This window comes from Saccoglossus kowalevskii, chromosome 21 (assembly GCF_978046115.1).
Source record: "Saccoglossus kowalevskii chromosome 21, keSacKowa6.1, whole genome shotgun sequence".
Taxonomy (NCBI): domain Eukaryota; kingdom Metazoa; phylum Hemichordata; class Enteropneusta; family Harrimaniidae; genus Saccoglossus; species Saccoglossus kowalevskii.
Genome location: NC_140661.1, coordinates 17037436 through 17057822, shown reverse-complemented (window position 1 = coordinate 17057822; position 20387 = coordinate 17037436). Strand labels below are relative to the sequence as shown.

Below are 20387 nucleotides of genomic sequence, written 5' to 3'. Positions count from 1 at the left end.
CCAATATGTAACAACCCAATATTTTAGTATCCTTGAATGACTTTACCCAGATTAAGTCCCACGTTCTTCTCAGTGGAATATTATACATTCGGACTCTAAGTATCGTACCCTATATGACCCTATATTGACATTCCGTTAATGCACACATAATAGAACATAAGAACAAGTTTAGTATTGAACAATGTACAGTATTAATGTAGATGTCATGTTTCTGCTCTAATTATCTATTCAGTTGATCGATTTTTTGGGTCATATATTTTTCAAATTGCTCGTTCAATGTCAACCTCATTCCGATTCTAGCAAAAAACATAAATACCCCTTAAGCGCCACATAAATTATCGAATATATTATCTACTTTAATACTTTTAATACGTTTACTTTAATACGTTTTGAGATGACGAATTCAACCTCGGAAGTATTTTAGTAGTTTTAATTATTCAATTATTTTCCCGTTTGCTGTGTGCTGATCACATTCTTCAATCAAACTTAACATCGAAGCTTATATTGCGATCTCTGGAGATGTTGCTTTATTAAACCTTATCATACGTTTATTTGAACCTGCGAATGCGACATATTAAATTGTCCGACATTTTCCCCAAAGCAATGGTATTCATTGATGCTTTTTTTTCTGGCTACTTTGAGACTTGCCTAAATTCAACAATCGTGATAATGGCACACTATGCATGGATCAGACAAATGTCCACCAGCCTGTAATTTTACGAGCGATATAACGTCTTATGAGAGTTTTCATCTCTTCAAGTTCCGATACCGATTATGAAGTGCGTGCTAATGTACCAAACGTAAATGTATAATATGTTAAAATATTCTTACCGGATTGTTTTGTGATTAAAAAAAAGAATTGGCAAAGAAATATCATTGTTGACTATTTTTAAATGTCAGTAGATGGGTCATGAACGTGTATCTGCCATTATACACACGGAAATAATCGTCGGCATTTTTTCGGCGTGTGTAAATTATGTTCATGATCATTAAAAATGAAATCTCTCATTTTGCAAGCTAAGCTAAGCGTTTCGTTTATTTGCATGTACAGTAGCCGCTTCATTTCCATACGTTATACGCCCAATATTAAAATACCTTACTACACATATTCTTCCAGACCCGGCAGCGGAAAGTACTTTTTCATGCTTGTTTCCCTAGGAACCGTTTCCGGATGACACACATCTCCCTGATCGCAATCTATTAGCCGTGATGCTGCGTTCATGTGACTTCCGTGATAAATACCCAATGTATTTTACTCTAAATTGAAAAAATCATTTATTAAAGTCTGTTACGCTTCGACAACCTAAACTTTTACGAAGTTCGTTAGAACCATTTCAATCATGCATTTATATTTTTATATATTATTATAACTATTTAAGTGTCAACAAATTACGATAAATATTTGTCGGCGTTATTCCTAAATCTTGAGCGCTCATTCACTAAAGCACTTCATCTCTACGTCATCTCTACGTTCTATTGTTAAATTAATTAACCAAAAACCTGCTTACAGTTATGACACGGCGTCGGCAGTGAAAACAGACTACGATTGCGCAGACACGACATGTGATATAATGTAATTATATTGATGAGTCATCAAGGTCATTCGTGACCCTTATGTAATTAATTAACCTAGCGGGAAGAACGCAATTAGGAAGCTGTATGTTCAACACGGTGCACGTTCAATTACTCCACTTTCAATTAAGCGCAAGAGTCTCCGTTATAAGCGTGATTCGACGATTATTTTGTGAAACAACTCTTCATGATACTAGACACAAATGATTAAACTCACTTATGGCGCCAATGGTGGCCGTATTCCAAATTGTCTTTTGGGTTATGCATTAAATATCCGCGGCACAAAACTAGTAAACGAAAAAAAATCATGTAATTATTTATCTCAACAATGATAGATAGAATATGTTAATCAATCAGCAGACCGCGTTTACAGCGATGTTTCAAACAAATAGTTGATAATTCTGATTACTTATGAATAATCTTGCGATGCAGGTTTGGAAAAGTCTTTGCCTATTCCCATTTTGATTGATAAAAATTAGTAATTATTTTCTCATTTGTTCACATCCATTTTGTGAATTATTGACCATTTCGACGAATCATTATTTATTGACCGTTAACAACACATTCATCATGGTATAGAATGACTCGCTATGCAAAGCTTCCTGTCATATATAAATGCAATTATTGACAAAATTCCCCAAAAATATATTAGACAACAAATTCAACAAGTCATATAAATGCGAAGAGAATTTACTAGTTTCATCTTCATTTCTTTAACTGATTCAGCTCCTAGTACCATAAATGTGTCGTATACAACCAACTGACAAAGCAAACATTATACTTGTGTGGTTAATCTACTTGGTTGCCAATGAAATGATTGATCGTGCCAGAGTGTTAAGGGAAATCATGCAGGCCCCAAATTGCGATAAATCGTGGATGTGTTTTTTTCACGATTAACATTTTTACAAGAATTGCCCAGTATGATATGAACTCCATGAGTACAGGTTTAACAATTACCATGATAACCAAATTAATCATTCTGTTAACATTATTTTGTGCCTACTATACCTTCTGAAGTTATGAACATTTGAGCTCTTCCGCCAAATTGGAAATCAGTGTATTATTATTCGGAATATTGATACTTAGGGACTCTTCTAATGTCTTTTCGTAGTCAACAAATCACTCGCACTATACAAGTGTGTGTACAAATAATGATATTATGCTCCGAGAAAGCGGCAGCAATTACTCTGTTTTCTTGTAAATGAAATTGACGGTTTGTTTACACGTCGGTCTGTCTCGAATGGGAACTCCAAATGTGTTTTCGTTATAGATTCTAACAGTAGAACCTTAACACATCGCTGATGAAACTATATTTAATGCAAATATGTTGGTTGATTTTAATGCTCATAGGCGTAATTTGCGATACGCTCGTAAGTCTATTCGCATATTCATCCAAAAGCAAAATTAATACACTCAAACGTAACCTCAGAAACTACACGGAAATGTCATTATGTCCATGCTAAATTTGTATAACCAACAGGTCTGTAATTTCCTGCAATCAACATCATAATGAAAACGACATAGATTTTCAAAAACGTTGCCCAGCAACCATCACTAGGCTTGAATTTTTTAACCGTTATTCTCTGCCGATTAGGATTACTACTCGGATCTGAAATAATGGGTTGGTTTACAGAGTACAGCAACTGATAAACACCGTCCGTTTATATAACATACTGTCGCATGCATGAAATTGAAAATAAAACAACTAGTTGAATGTTTAACCATCTATTGTCCACCAGTAATACGTTACGCCATTGTATGTATTTATTACGTAACCAATAATAACCTCAAGGCAATTTACAAGAAAGGCCACGATCACACAGACGATTTCGATAGGTATTCTACGTCATTGCGTTTATCAACCTGCGGACAATGTGATTGATAGATGACGTCAGTTAAATGCAAACATACGCAATTGATTATGATGCTGATATGATCAAACTTTTTATTTGGCAGACGTGGATTGAATACGCCATACAGCATGGTAAACACATGTACGTGATTCAAACGTCGTTCCATTAAATATGATATCATTAACTCGCTTCTGAGTGTAAAAACGAGACAGAACTAAAAATCGTAAATTTAAATCCTGTTAATCTTAAGTGTTATTACTATCATGAGTTTTAACTATCGTGGCGTGGAAATTCTAAGAGCGGATACACCCGCACATGAACAACATTTGTTATGCATTTGTATGTTTACATTGAGAGTCCTTTAATATAGTCGAAGGCCGGGAGTCCTCTATCGATTATGTTTAAGTTTTAAGTCTTCTTACACTACATAATGCGTTTCGCAAGGTTAGCTCTGTCTCTCAAAATAATGGTAGTTATATTTCGCCCAACAAATTTTAGAGTAACAAGTACACGATCAGTAAACGCAAATGATTAGGTAAGTCCAGGCGATTCGGGAAGAAGCTCATCAGAAAATTGACATGAAAGGCAAAACATAATAAATGAAAATGACAAAATCGTCATCGAAAGGAATACGATCTCAATCAGAAATGTTCTCATTTTACAGACTTGCAGGTCAAGTCGTTTTTATTGATTATCAAATACAGAGCAGGACTGACAAGTCAGTGGTGTTCCTCGTTGATTCGGTTGCCATGGATTAAACTCTGAGCGATGGTACGTGTTTTGTAAAGGTTATAATATCAGACGGTAAAACATATCGTGCCATCGTCTTAGTAAAATACATTGAATTTGACAGTGACTGATTAACACAGCTAAGAGCAATAATACTAGAACGCATATTAGAAGAATTCTGTTCCAATACCAGGATAGCATGTAAAATAATATTGATTACATATTTGCGTATTTAAACCTTTGCCCAAATTGTTTGAATGAAGCATGAATGACGCGATTATCGGTTTATACCCTGAATAGTGTCTATAAATAGTACTATTCTAGTACACATAATATGAGATGAGAATTGCCAATATTTGGGTAAAGAAATGTTATATATTGACTCGTTGTTGTCAATTTAGTCTCTACTATAAGATTCCAGGCATTGTTATATGTTTATTACATTTTTCATCCGTCACATTATGGATTACTCTATTCAGTCTAATTGTTATATAAATAATAATAATTGGTAATATTCCTGAATACGAAGGTGATATTGAACACTTGAACTGTCTATTTGTGTTATAGTAATGTTTAAAGCGTGGTGTATACACTATACGCCACACTTATGCTGCGACATTTCAGTTAGTTTGGGTACCTGCATACCGAGATTTCACGTAAGAAATGCTAATAATAACCAAGAATAATATAAAAAGCAATTTAGAAATGTGTCTGCTTGGCAAAATTCCTCTGGGTGACAGAAATACAATACTACGATAGGGAGTATGTGAGTCAGTTAAATAACAGCGTAAACCAATGTAGTCATCAGCTCGCTGAAACTGATGAGAGGTTTATCTTGGAACTAATAAAATACAAAATTAGATTGTTTACACAAATCTTTTTAAAGATAAAGACCAAAGAAAATTAGAATATACTATCGAAATATCACTGATCAAAATTAATACAGTGCAGTAATACAATGGACTACCATGTGCAGTTGTAGGAACAAGTTGACACAATTTGGGATGAAAAAGCCCGAGGGTTGATAATTCGTTCTAAATGTCTGTGATGTGAACTAGGGGGGAAAGCAATACTTTTTTTCTGGCGTTACAAATAAATGTAATTAAGCGAAAACACCAGTAAAGCGTTTATCTATGGAAACACAGATACAACCGAACAGCTAGACATAGATAGGCAAATTAAACAATTTTATTCAAAAGTATATTCCGCGAAGAGGGTTAATTTACTAGACGATAATGCAAATTTTATTTTGCACAATTGTGACATATCAAAACTCAGTTTGAATGCTAAAATGCTGTGTGATGAACTTTAAATTAATGCTATTTGGTCTTGCATCCTGTAATCATTACTAAATAACAAAACACCAGGCAATGATGTTTTACAAAACTTGTTGGCATGTAATTGGTAACTATGCGGCTAGGAGTTTAAATAACAGCCACACAAAAACACGGTATTATTACTTTAATTGCGAAAACAGGAAAAGATAAAATATTACTTCAAAACTACAGCCCAATAACTCGCATAAAAAAACAAGATGTCATTACTTTAACTGCGAAAACAGGAAAAGATAAAACATTACTCCAAAATTACAACAACTCTCATTAATGTGGGTGTTAGAAGTGTAACAGCAGCTCCGGCAATGCGTATTATAAAAGTTTGACCTTCAATTATCCATTCAGATCAATGTGCCTTTGTAAAAGATAGGTTTATTGGGGATGCTGTACGAACAGTATTGGATGTCATGTGGTATTTAAAGCAATACAACAGACCTGGAATTTTGTTATCATTAGATTTGCATAAAGAATTTGATTATATAGACAAATGATTTATTGTTATAGCATTAAAGGATTTTAATTTTGGAGATTCATTAATAAGGTGGGTTTAAGCCTTTCATAAAAATGTATCTTCCTGTGTTATGAACCATGGGCACACTAATGGTTATTTCCCGCTCGACAGGGCCAAGGTGACCCCTATCGGGCTACATTTTTGTTGTAGTTTTTGTAAGTAAGTATTTCCAACCAATATCTCTAGAAACCCACGAATAGTTTGTTATGAATTTTCTAAAAAACATATAGAGTTAGCAATGTATGTGGATGATATCACCTGTCTGTTTTAACAATGAATTTATATTAAATTTTGTATTATTATTATTAATTATGGATTCTGTTCGAGTTTGAAACTTAACGAGGATAACACAGAAGCCCTGCTCATGGTTTATGATCATAAACCAAAAAATAAATAAATAACAAATTGGAATAAAAAAAAATTGGGAATTTACGTAACATATGACGTTAAGAAATTTATTGAAGAGAACTTTTAAAGTAAATTAAAAATACTAAAACAAATCTGTGGTTTATGATCGGGGGGGGGGGGCTGTCTATCATCGGGAGAATACAAATTTTTAAAACGTTTGGAATATCAATATTGTGTATGGTTCAAACCCCTAAGACAGTTATTAAGGAATTAAAACAAATAATGTTTTATTTTATATGGAACGGAAAAGACAAAGTAAAACGTAATACAGTAATTGCAGACATTGAAAAGGGTGGACTAAAGATGATTTGAATCAATTCATTTCTGAAAGCTTAGGGGTTTAATGGATTAAAAAGTTTACCATGGGATTTCAAGCCGGAAGGCAGGTGATTAAGCAATATATGTTATGGAATGTTGGTGGTAACATACTTTTTTCTCTGTACTTACGGTGTACAGGAACTAAAGAGAATTTTCTCGCCATTTATTATAGAGATCCGCCTTGAATGGGAAACACTTGTACAAGTTGTCACTGACCCAATATAATAGACCATCGATGGCCTTAATAATTTGGAATCATTCAGTTTATTTTAAATGACTGGCAATTTAAAATATTAATAGAATTATTGATTTATTCGACAACAGGAGCAGCCTTCCCAACTGGAATTACTGGCGAACAAAAGGCTTATCAACTTCAGATTATTTACATATTCAGGGACTAAACTCCGCAATACCTATAGTAGTGAACAAATTCAAATTCATAATAACAGTCATAAGCGGTTTGAACCAGAAAATGTAATTTATTTTAATTTGTCATATATATACATATCAATTCATTAACAAGTGAACGAGTATATATGTATATGTGCTATAATATAATAGATTATCGAACGATTAAATCTAGGTTGGAGGGACTGTATGATGTATCTCCAGTAGTTATCAGGAGAATTTGAGTCTACCGTACACTACTACAATTTCAGCAGACCTTAGAGCCGCCTTTCAGTTCAAAATCATCGATAGATACAAATATACATTCAAAACTGTTTGGATGGATGTTGGTAGACTCCCCTTTATGTATTATGTGTCACACAGGAATTTAAACCAGAGAGCACTTGTTCGTAGAACGCCATTGTGTACAGTCTTTGTGGGAAAAACTGCAGATAAACTGCAATTCAAATACAGTTTGCAATGAACAAAACATTATACTTGGCATTTATGAATTAAAAAAATATCATGTTGAATCATTTTATTCTATTGTTTAAGCATGTATATGTACAAATGTAGGGGAGATGAGAAAATGTAGAACATGAACATATAGAACGTGAATTTATCTTTAACAGAGGACAAAATATTATATCTGTATCAGAAATGGGATTAACGGATGGCCACTTATTCAATGCCAGCAGTAAGCGCTGCTCAATTTTACAAATATTAAGGTGGAAAATGGTATTTTGTAAATATAAATTAACATTTTTGTATTAAAATAGTACAAATATGACATGACAGCTGGCATTGAAGGGTACAATATAGAAAACATTACAACAGCACACATCTCATTCTTGTTTTTTTTTTTCAATTTTTCTGTGTGTGTACGCTTGTTGTGTCGATATTGTGTAGAAAATAAGGAAAACAATCTATTAAAAAAATCCTTTTATTCAGCGATCACACATTTCTTTGCATACAAATTCGAGAAATGATAATATCGATTATCGACAGCTCGTTCAATTTCCTTTACAGTTTTAGTATAGTGTATGCATTACCTTGTTTAGTCCAGTATAAATAGCCAAACGCATACTATCCACAGAATGCAAATACTCCAATCACACTTCACAATTGCTACTGCACAATGGTTAAACTATAATGTCTGCATTAGCGTGCAAGCGAACAAGGCTTGATAGGAGTTTATTTCCATTCACGACGATGAATTTCAATTGTTTAGATCCTGTGAAAATATAATTTAGACACATGTATCGTATGGGTGACGTAAATAGATTAATTGAAGTGGTCAAATTGATTGACTAGAAACGATGTAAAATTATCACTAATATTAAACATTTGTTCACATCTGCGAATATGCATCAATTAGAATAATTGAAATGAAAACAAAACTTATACCGTGTTCACACGTGTGCCAACAAGTAGGTTTGGAGGCCGTTTTTATAGTGACCCCGGCTGAAACACGTGTGAACAAGATAAGTCGATTTACTTTAAGTAGCCCTAAAATGGCAAGTCTTGACCAGTACCCCGTTCATGCAGAAACGGATTTAGCACGTGTGAACAATAAAGCCGCCTTAAAAGCACGTCCTCAATGTCAGCCTCATCTAGCATTCAGTTTAAATTTATATAAATATATCACGGACGCTTTTGAATGTTAAATAAAGTGCATTCGAGCACTTTGTTTACATCATACGCAGCAATAATAGAGAGCATGAGTGTAATAGAACCATGTTATTGGACGTAAATAATGGTACAAGCTCGAATTAAATTTACTTTGAGCTTACAACGAGATATCGCTTTTACTAAACTTTGAAACTAATTTTACGATCGGTTGGTTGCTCGAAATATTCAGTTGTTAAGTTTGTGACACATTATGGAAATGCACATAGCAATATTAACGCCGAACACGACAACTGTTTTCATACGTGTTGAAATTTCAACAGCAACAACAACGCCAATTGTGTGTACAACGGTTTAGATAGGTTGTCTGCAAACGATCATTCTGTATGACTATGTATTTGCCCATTAAACCGTCAAACTAGTCAGTTTGTTGTTGTTGTCACCGCAAGGCTAGGGCGAGAGCTTGAAGCTCAAAGTCTACTTAGCACAGCGCAAGGAAAATACTTTCAACGTTTCAACAGCTTTCAACAACCGTTTTACAGAGATGTTTGGATGCACTGTTGCTCAAAGATACAATGAGCAGCTTCGGCCTAGCTTTAAATTCATGCCTGGTAGACATTGTAGGTAATATCTTTCCATCAATGCGATGTGCTATTCTTTATTTATCGGACCTCATCTAGTACTATTCGATTTCCTTACTGACATCGCTTACTTTATATACGTAAACTTCCTTCTGATATTTATTGTTACTGAATAAGTAATTAAAAGATTTCTGCTCCTTCAAGCACGATAAAATATTGAAAATCACAACAATTGTCCCAGTTCAGCACACCGTAGTTAATATCGCCGCCACGTTATTAAAACCGGCTTACTACACGTACGTATATTCAATAAAGGTAGATATGTTATCGGAAAAAAAGATATCAGACCAATTTTCTGAAATAAAGAAAAGAATAACAATGTATGTTTGTGTGTTTCCGCTCATCGGAGATTTGTAATCGCCATATCTCATTTATCAGATACAAAGAATAAAAATAAACATTTATTCATGTTATTATCGAACATCTCCAGTAAGTGAGTTCCGTTCGGGCTATACTTACTTTATTTTATGTAGCACGATTTTTGAAGTTTGTATTCTGCTGTCCTGTATTAGTGATTAATCGTTGAAAAAGTTAAAGCAGGCGAGTCATCACCTGCGCATGCTTCGAATGGCCAAGCGTCTACCCATAAGCCTTTGTGTTTTTAGCGTGTGTTGTTATCGTCGTTTGCGCAGGTGACGACCCTCCCGCTTTAAAGTGAAGTTGTTACTAACATACGATATAAATTTTAGCTGTATCAAATGTATGCAAGTAAATAACATTTCTATGGCAAGTAACATAATAAAATGTTATGTTTCAATGTTTTAAAATTAATATAACGTTGAAGTGTGTAGTTCAGTTCACATTATGCATTTAGTAAGGCCGATGCGACTCACTGATTTGTAAATTTTCCAACACTTTTTTTTGGATCGCAAAATAATTTATTACATAAGATTTGGTTGATATTTTAATAATAAATAATTGTTAAACAATGTATTGTGACATCATTCACGGCCAAATGAAATACATCATCTGTGATTTGGTTTTACATTTTGCCATATGTAGCACATGTATAACAACTATTTCGTTATGTGTTGCCTGTACCGGTGGGGTTCAGATTTCGCACGCTGGCTTCGTTCGTCAGAATACATTATTGATGCAATATCCTTGTCTGATAGCTAACTCGGTATTATAGAAATAGAATAGAATATAATAGAATAGAATAGAATAGAATAGAATAGAATAGAATAGAATAGAATAGAATAGAATAGAATAGAATAAAATAGAATAGAATAAAATAGAATAGAAACTCATATATCTAGCGTAGCTTTGCAAAAAAAAAGTGCAATGAATGGTGAAACATTACATATACGTAAAAAATGCTTGGATTAATGCTCGAGAGAATGCAAATCAAATTCGTCAGCTTAAGTTATTTGAAAACAAATAAACACAACACCATGGCCGACTTCCTTTGTCGTGTTCGATGACTCATATGCGACGAATACATTGGTTAGTCAGTTAACACGTGTCGCGACGTTTATTGCGGTACAATGATCTCAGGAGATGAAACGATGATGTCTGAGCGCCTCATCTTAAAGTGAATGTTCTGGCAAAACGCTGGTGATAGAAGAATGTCCGAGCAATAAGACCGTGCTGGCGTACGATGATGCGCGTGTAAATTATACATTTTACACACGCCTTGTGCACACAGCAATGGGACTATACAATGCGGCGCGTGGACAACCGCATAATGATTTGAAAATGGAAATGCATCGAGACAGAACTGACATTCTTTTGTCGATGGTTTAAGTCACTAATCCTGGCATTGGAAAATAGGATAGTCTTACATCGATAAAACGTGTTGAAATAACATACTGTCAAGAGGGTATTGATTGAATCAATGGACATCGTTTTGTGTGGTTTATATTCTTTTAGTAGAAATCAGGTCAGTTCTGTTCAACGAGCGCAACTAAATATAAAAACATTTAATCCGAGCCAGTCCATACGATATCAGACAAACGTGTGTCAATACCTAGCATACGGGCAAACAAAATATCAGATCGATATGAGCCGCGTGTTAAATCCATGAAATACGGCTCGTACCCAAGGGGATAAAACAGGCAAATAATACGTGTATGGCCACTTATCTATGTAAAGCAGGTCGTGTATACAATTCAGAACACATCATTGATGAAATATTCTTGTATAAATATTGAGTTGTCTAATGGCGACCTCGGAATATAATCGAATAGAGATACGAATATTGTTCAACTACGCTCAGCCTCCAAGAGCCACGTGACAATACCGACAATCACTAACAGTGAATGTATTTGCTGATCATAAATTATACATAAACAAATATTTATTTTTCATATTTATATTAATACAGAAATGATAATATTAATAATACATTTGTTTATAACTTTGCTAACATCTTACTTGCTACTTGATTTCGATTCTATATGATGCCGAACGATTTACCTGTATTTTTTAAATTTGAAAACGAGTTCGTAAATTTAGCGTATCGACGATTACTGCACTACAATAATCTCAGTAGTTGAACGGATGTTTTCTGAGTGCGTCATCTTGAATTTTGAGTGTGAATGTTCTGGCAAAACACTGAGGACGGAAGAATGTCCGAGCAACAACACCGTGCAGGCGTACGATGGCGCTTGTGTGAATTATGCATTTTACACGCCTTGTGCATACAGCAATGGGACTATATTGAACACAACGCGGCGCGAGGACAACCGTATTTGAAAATGAGGATGCATCGAGACAGAACTGACATTCCCTTATCGATGGTTTAAGTCACTAATCCTGGCATTGGAAAATAGGATAGTCTTACATCGATAAAACGTGTTGAAATAACATAATGTCAAGAGGGTATTGATTGAATCAATGGACATCGTTTTTTAAAAATGTGTGGATTATATTATTCTAGTAGAAATCATGTCATTTGTGTTCAGCGAACGCAACTAAATATAAAAACATTCAATTCCAGCCAGTCCATACGATATCAGACGAACGTGTTTCAATACCTAGTATACGGGCAAACAAAATATCAGATCGATATGAGCCATGAAACACGGCTCGTGCTCAAGAAATTGTACGTGTATGGCCACTTATCACTGCGAAGCACAATAACACGGAAAGCCCTCTATTTCAAACAATAGATGAGGTCAATATGGCTCGTATCCAGACATGCAGACAGTGGGACATGCTAAAAAACGATATTCGTCAACAAGGTGAAATAAGCGTTAATTTGTACATCATTCTTCTGAATAATAATTTCACATGTTAACATGAAATAATAACTTAGTTTAAATTACTAATGTTATATTAACTTAGAAATGATTGTAATGACGGTCAAATCTAGAAAAGATTGTAAAATCATATCTATTCTCATCTTAGTTTGGCATGTGGAACGGGTGAAGCAATAAGCCCATTCAGCTTTTCAGAGCAGTTCAGATGCATAAGTACATGATCTACAACATTTGACCATGTATGAATATTTTTAAATCTCACATTAGGTCAATCCCGATAAGTATATACGACATCTCGATGTGGTGCCGTGACGTATATTTCATTTGCATTTATGCATTTAATTATTTATGAACACATTGCAACGTTAACGTAACCGTGTTAAAGCAGGAGGGACGTCACCTGCGCACGCGCGGGAATTCAGTCCCAAGCGACGATAACAACACACGCTAAAACGCAGAGGCTCATGGGTAGACGCTTGTTTGTAAGCAATGACACGCAATGGCCATCTGACGCATGTGCAGGTGACGACTGCCCCGCTTTAAATGTTGCGCCAAAATATCCATTAACAGAAAAGTGTTGCAACGCATTGGTTACCTGCCATTTGTGGTTATTCTGAATTTCCCATGTAAATTATTGATATACCCTCAAATAAACGATGGCAGCGGATTGATTTTTACCTTTAAAAACCTCTCCTATCTAAACAATGCAATAAACAGTCGCACACGGTGCCATGTCTTGTACATTTAAATGTCGAATGCTCACCAGGAAGCCTATACTAATATATACACAGTAGTAGCGCACCCTACCGCAAAATAAATGGTATCATCTCAAACGTGAACGAATGAGGACCTAATGACCCTTGACTGCGACGGAAACGCTCTTCTTTGAATTCCCGACCTGTTTTCAAATCTATATTTTATCAAAGACAACCAATAATGTTTGAAAGGCAACTGCTATTATAGTGGTCACTCTGATTACTCTAAGTCGTGTACTCGAGTAGAATGGTAAAAGAAAGAGCACACTATCGTACGCCAATACAATATTGTAATTGGCAATTTTCTCGGCAAGTCGCAGAGCGAGGCCAGTCGCATGAAACACTGGCTTCCTTAATTTATGTTTGATTAACTTTGTGTATTTCATTCTGGTCAATAAATCAGAATGCTAGCAGGTTACCGATTATAGTATATATTCGATACAAAAGCTCTTTTGAAATTGACAATATATCATTTCAAATTGCACATTGAATTAAAATGTATACGTTTTTTTCGTTTTCCTCTTCCAATTACTTGTGCAATCGTATTTCCAGCGTGATAGCAATTCCTCATTATATACACGGGAAGTTGCTTCCAAAAATGCATTGCGTGTACGCTTAGTAGTACAGAATGTCAACTCGGTTCAAACTGTTTTAAAGGTTTGTGACTGCGATGTACGTTCGTCTTTGTCCTTAATTACTGAAACCACACAGTAACGCATTGACTATTTCCACTGCGAGACTCCTCTCGATTATAGGAAATTACATTTTATGATTCCAATTTTCTATGTTGTTTTTTTTACTGTCACTATGAATCAATCAATAATGTATGCTATCTCCTTCAATACGATTGACTACTCTCGACAGGAACTCCTATTAATGTTGCTGTTTGCACTCAACATGTACTATGGGTAGCGTTTCATTCCTATCAAATCGTCTTTATTATTTTGCCACATACCTCTCAATTTACACCTCGATCCAAGTATTCACAGATCGGTTATTCTGTCTGTCGTTATTTATGCCTACTCCTTGTAATACAATACTCAGATTAGTCTATCGCAGTGAAAATACCCTCATACCATTTCTGTATTACAGACATCAGAATTAATAACAGATAAGTGTGAATACCTAGTGAATCCCGACCTCAAACCTGTACACAGTATTAAACACACCGCCGTTTATTCAGTACTAGCATTCACATTTATATATGTATTATTTTTTTCTATTTTCCAGAACGTGGGCGATTGTACTGATTTGCATCGGGGTTGTTGCGGTCTTAGTAATTGTTGGATGCCTTATATGCTGTTGTTGCGGATTCTGCTCCTGTATCACAAGCTGTTGTAGGAAAGTGATTTAAGTAGAGCCATGCTGTAGACATGTTGTGTGTGCCGGCCTGTTGGAGCCCATAACGAGTTGAATCGTTTCTAAGTCTGGAAGCTCAAATTAAACATTCTAAATTAAAGACAAATATTGAATAATTATTACATGTCATTAAGGGTGACGCACATTCCACAGTTGCAATTAGGTCTCAAAGAAGTCGTTCACATGCGTATAATATGCAATTGCGACTATTTCCGAGGAAATCACCGAAGACTTTACGATTTTGCAAATGTCATTTTAGAAGTAAATATTTCAAGAACTTCCTACTGCGTGTTTGTAATCAATAAGAAGCTAGACAGATAAAGGGATGTGACTAGTTACAACCTTTTTTTTCCCGGAAAACGAGGTTAAATGTATCTCTCTTCGCATTACCAGTTTCTCTAAAACTGCACATTTCCTTAATGGAGGATACATCTACGTGAAACTACCGATTGCAAACGCAGATAACACTGGAATGTGAATACGTCCACTTATGGTGAATTACCGTAATTTGCCGCAGTAGAAGGAACGATGCAATCTTATTCTCAATCAACATTATTTGACCACGCAACCCAAACGACGAAGTCAGGGGACTTCGATAAACCGTGATTTGTTGACAATCCTCGTTAAAAAAAATGATTACAAAATGAATATGGATTTAAAAATAAATTATTCACAAAGCGCCAGGAGGTTTTTTCTCAAATTTGAGCAAATATTTCATGTGTATTTTGTAGACAAGTAGTTCTTATGAATGTTAATGGGTTCTGACATAGTGTGTATACTAATGTATGGAGTATATTACACTACACGAATGTAAATCGTATAAAATATAATTGGGAGGCAAATTATTATCCATTTGTCATTTGTGTCTTGTTTAGTGAGTGTCGCCACCTCAGCTTAACATTTTCTTGTTGAATTATTTGCAAAGACTGCCGGGTAATCGATTATTTTAATGTAGTACTTGCAATGTCATTGATATTGTTAACGACTAACGCGGCTGGCAAGTGAATTAATAAAAAAAGACAATATACAATATAGATATTTGGCTGAAATGAAAATAAACTGTGATTTTTTTTTTCTATGACGATTTGCTGGTCGTTTTCAATTACAAGTAAAAAAAAAATAACAGGGTTCAGAATCCAACAGCCAATTTTCCTTCTTACTTTCAATTAGTTTGTCCAACGTATTAACCGTGTCAATCTCGAATAATACATCACGACACCAAGACATGTTGAACCGCAGCGAGTATTACAGACGTTATTTCGTGCACCTATATCGATGACCTGAATGTGCAATATCAATTTTTACAACGATATATAAGAGAGGAAATACTACAATGATACTTGCCTTAGCCTATATTATGGCAATATTTACGCAGATTTTCTTGAATATATCTTGTTTGCGTCAGCAAAGAATGAAAACGACGTTGGAAATACAAATATGTATTTGCATGAAAGTATTTGCATGAAAAATATGATTAACGACTGGTTTTGTTTCGAAGTTGTTTTCTCTCTACTTACTAATGTCCTAGTGTTGTTTTTTCATTCATTCATTCAAAACGGATGGAAACTACCTATGCTTTCGTACGGTATGTCTAATTGCGAGCTAGGTTGCATTTCACTGTATCACACTGAAGAAGAAATGCAATAATGTGTGATTGATTACCGGAGGCTCATTGTAGCAACCCAATCATCGCATGTTTTGTGACAAGTTACATGTTGTCCTAAATCGTTGGACATCCCTTCCTTTATTTCAATCACACAATTGTGTGAAATTAATACATATCGCAGTTATAAATTGTAGAAAATAATATATCGAACTGTATCACGATATGCTAGGAGGGATATCATGATTTGTTAACATTTGTTTTGTTCGAAAGTCCCCCCCCCAAATATTATGTTGTAAATATATTGATATTTCCCCCAATTAAACTACACGTGCGGAAATGGTTGGTCCGACTTTCATGTAAAACATTGGTGCATGTATATTATTCCGTATTATCCGATTTTTATTAAACATCAGTGGATAAAAAAGGGCGCGATGGAAATAGCACACTATCATTTTGTTCACTTAATAGTGTGGTAAATGTTGTAATTCCTCTTGAACATATAATTCGATTAGTATCGCCATTTCACCATTGTTTTTAAAACCAAATTGGATTGACATTTTTCTGTGTCTTTGATGTAATTCTGTTTAATTTGAGTTTGATTTTTTAAAATGTATATTTTTATGATGACATAAGATAAGATTTTAATAAAAACTATCATTCATTAAGAGTAATAGAATATGAAATTTGTATATTAATTGCTGTCACTTTCAGAATATATTCAATACAATGTGAAGCACATGCCAAACTAGCCTCAATAGCATTTCGTAGGTGTGTAATTATTCTCTTGTTTTTATGTAAATGAGAGTACACCTTGGTTTCCTGCACATGCTTATTACACAGGGAACATTCAGCACATGCTCAGTACAGAACAATAGAACACTTATCTTGAATGTCTGCTGAGTACTGTATTTCTGATAATCCATTGCAATCCCAAATATTGGCGACGAGTATGGGATTTATTTGTTCTTAAAAGGCAAAAGGGATACTTCTACAATTTGCACAGCCTTAGATTGTCAAATTTGTAACCAGATGAACAGTATATTTTCCTTTTTTTGACAACTACCATTTACATGTGACAAGATGGCATCCATTGGCAGCATTGAACCATTTGATGAAACAGCTGGTGATTGGAGCTGTTACGTGGAGCGTATAAATATGTGCTTCATTGCAAACAAGAGAAGACATTACAAGGTGTACATCATGCACGGAAAGAACCCACATCGTTTCACATGCATGCTCTTTCCTGCATGGACGTGATTCATTGTTTCCGCCTCATGTATGCGCGCAGGTGACATGTATCAACACTGATAAACTACAAAAATGATGAACGGCAAAGCATTTTTAGTTTCATGTGAAACAGTGTGTGATACAATTGACGCTCTCTAGGACCGATAACGCTTATTTTCATAATGTGTAACAGTTAAACAGTTCAAGGTACATCAAATAACCGCAAATGTAATTTTACTACGGTTATAATAATTTCAGATGGTTTTAGTGAAAATTAATGATTTGCAAAAATGATGAGTTCCAGATTCTTGATGCTATCTCTTCAGAAATATTAATTTGTGTTTTGTGTGTTAAATAGGCAATGTTATGTGGAACATAAGACATAACGCCAAGAGGCAATGTCTAGTGAAAAGTGGACACAATCTGATTCGCATGTGTTACCCATCATATATCCAGAGACGGAACATTTGTTCCCTGTCCTTTACAGCAGAGTTATTATATTATACATCTGTCACCGTAACGCCATATGTTACAGCGTTCCGTAATTTTGCGGTATTTTACGGGGTATTATCATCCTACCATATTAGAAAAGGCGAATTCCAATTATGGAATGATTACGCGCGTAAGCGTCCTCTAATAATAAATACAAACATGGTTGCCACCAGAGTTTAAGGGGACTTTCCCATGATGTGTCATTGGAAGGAAAAGATGTATAATAAGGTTATTACATGAATATCTCAATATACGCCCTCAGACAGTACGCTGCGCGTCGGTCGATACTTCAGCTGTACTGTCTTCGTGCATACTTTAAGGTATTCTCGTAATAACCTTATATTATTATATAAGCTCATTATAACTGTCAAGAAATATTTACAAATTATTTAACGATTTCATTTGCATTTACATTCGACGTCGGAGGTTAGTTTGTATTTTTAGAATATACTATCCCAGAAAATGGCTTCTTAAACTTCAATTAGTTTTAGTGTAGCGGTGAGTTTTTATTTTTATTTATTACATATACGAGTATTTACAATGTCCCTCCTTACACTATTACAGTGATAAGTATACGACATGTATAGGAAAATGTAGAGAAATCAGTTGTCAATAAATATTCACACTTTGACTCACAAATATGTATCTCCGCGTACAAATAATAATAATAAAAAAAATAATAATAATAAAAACCAGAAAAAATGTTTTACATACTATACATAGTGCCGTACATATTCAGAAGTTGTAAAATAGTTTATTCAATGTTTCTAGTTGAACAACTTGTACACAAATTGGAATCTACAGGTAGCTTAACCAATAAAATCACAATTTATATTTTTAAGTGAATTTTGACCGAATTATTATTCAAAAATACATACCAAGACTTACCAAGTATATCCATGATTAGTACCCCTTTTTGGTACCAATAAATCTTACGGCCTATAACTTTATTTAATTAATCTGATAGTGTTACAAATCCGTGACACAATGTTTTAATTTCATTCACAAAACACACAATCGCGAAAGAGATTCAGATGCTATATTTTACAAAAATTTGCACAGGTAAAACACTAAAGTTTGTTGTTGCTTTTCTTTGAATACCCGCTGTCTAACTAAATTAGCGTTGTCAGTTTTGCAACAAGACTAAGCAATATTGTCGACTGCGCTCTCAGCCTTACATGGCACATATTCGCTATCAATACCTAGTATTATTTAGTGATAATAGGTCAAAGGACAAACACAGTATGTGCATGTTCGCAATAGAACTAGCGCTCTCAACCATATGGCACATATGTGTTATTTATGAAAAAAACATTGGGTGGAGATTCCAGCATTTCTCTTTGGTCGACATTGTTAGTGTTTTACAATTGACAATCTATATTTTATTGTACAGAAACCTGTTTCTTCATTCCAGGAAGAGTTATCGTGGTCGGTGTTACAGAGTACTAAATCGAGATTAGTACTAAATCGTAATTCGACGATGACAGATATTGTGTGACATCCAAGTAGCAATGATGAGTTGATGTGAAATTATTACCCGCGTTTGCGAATTCAACTCGTCTACTTCAATATACTGCTGAAATATACAGAATGACATTTCCGTGTCTTTATATTCCACCAGTGTTGATGTTGAACGTATTTAGACGTCTATTTATTCCAAACCGATTGATTCATGCTGTAATTTACATTGCGAATAATTCCATCCAACCAAACACAAAAAGACATGCTGTAATAACAACGATATTTAGAACTTCGCAAACGTGCATACTTCCCCAAAATAACAAGATCGCAAAAGTACATTTTAATTTCTGTATGCAATACTTTGTTATCCCGTCGCCACTGTGTTTCATTACTGTATTTACTGTATACACTGTTAAGATATATATGTTCGAAACATCTTGTTCTATTGGATAGGTGCGAAGAACTGCGATTATTTATTAGCATTTTCTAAATGATGTTATTGCCAAAGCAATCCTCCAGTGCAGAAAATATAACATCTCTGACTGACAACGTATTTAATGAGTTTATTTAATATATGTCATCAACGTTTTGGCATACATATGGTATTATATTGTGAAAACTTGCTGGCTGTTTTATTTCATTATTCGTATAAAGATTCTTACAGTAATTATTTAAAAAGCATATGTTCAAAAAAATCAAATTATATAATCAGATATTATATAAGATTGCGGATTATTTTTAATGCTATTATGATCAAATGTTAAATCTAGATGAACTTGAGATAAAGGTTGTTTGTGTTTGAGGACTTTCTATCAGAAATAGATTATTTTGCTTTTTATTATACTCTGTTCAACTACGAGGTAAACGTCTATAAGATTGTTTGCTATGCATTAATTTTCAAA

General features: G+C 34.5%; 1 protein-coding gene across 1 annotated transcript in view; it reads left to right on the top strand.

Annotated features, from left to right (window-relative positions):
* Positions 1 to 15775, top strand: part of LOC100368010 (uncharacterized) — a 59176-nt gene extending 43401 nt beyond the window's left edge. Inside the window, exon 4 of the mRNA XM_002741927.4 lies at positions 14571 to 15775. Coding sequence (XP_002741973.2) covers positions 14571 to 14694 — 124 coding nt within the window. The 3' untranslated portion in view covers positions 14695 to 15775. The remainder of the gene's footprint in view (positions 1 to 14570) is intronic.
* The last annotated feature ends 4612 nt before the right edge of the window (positions 15776 to 20387 follow it).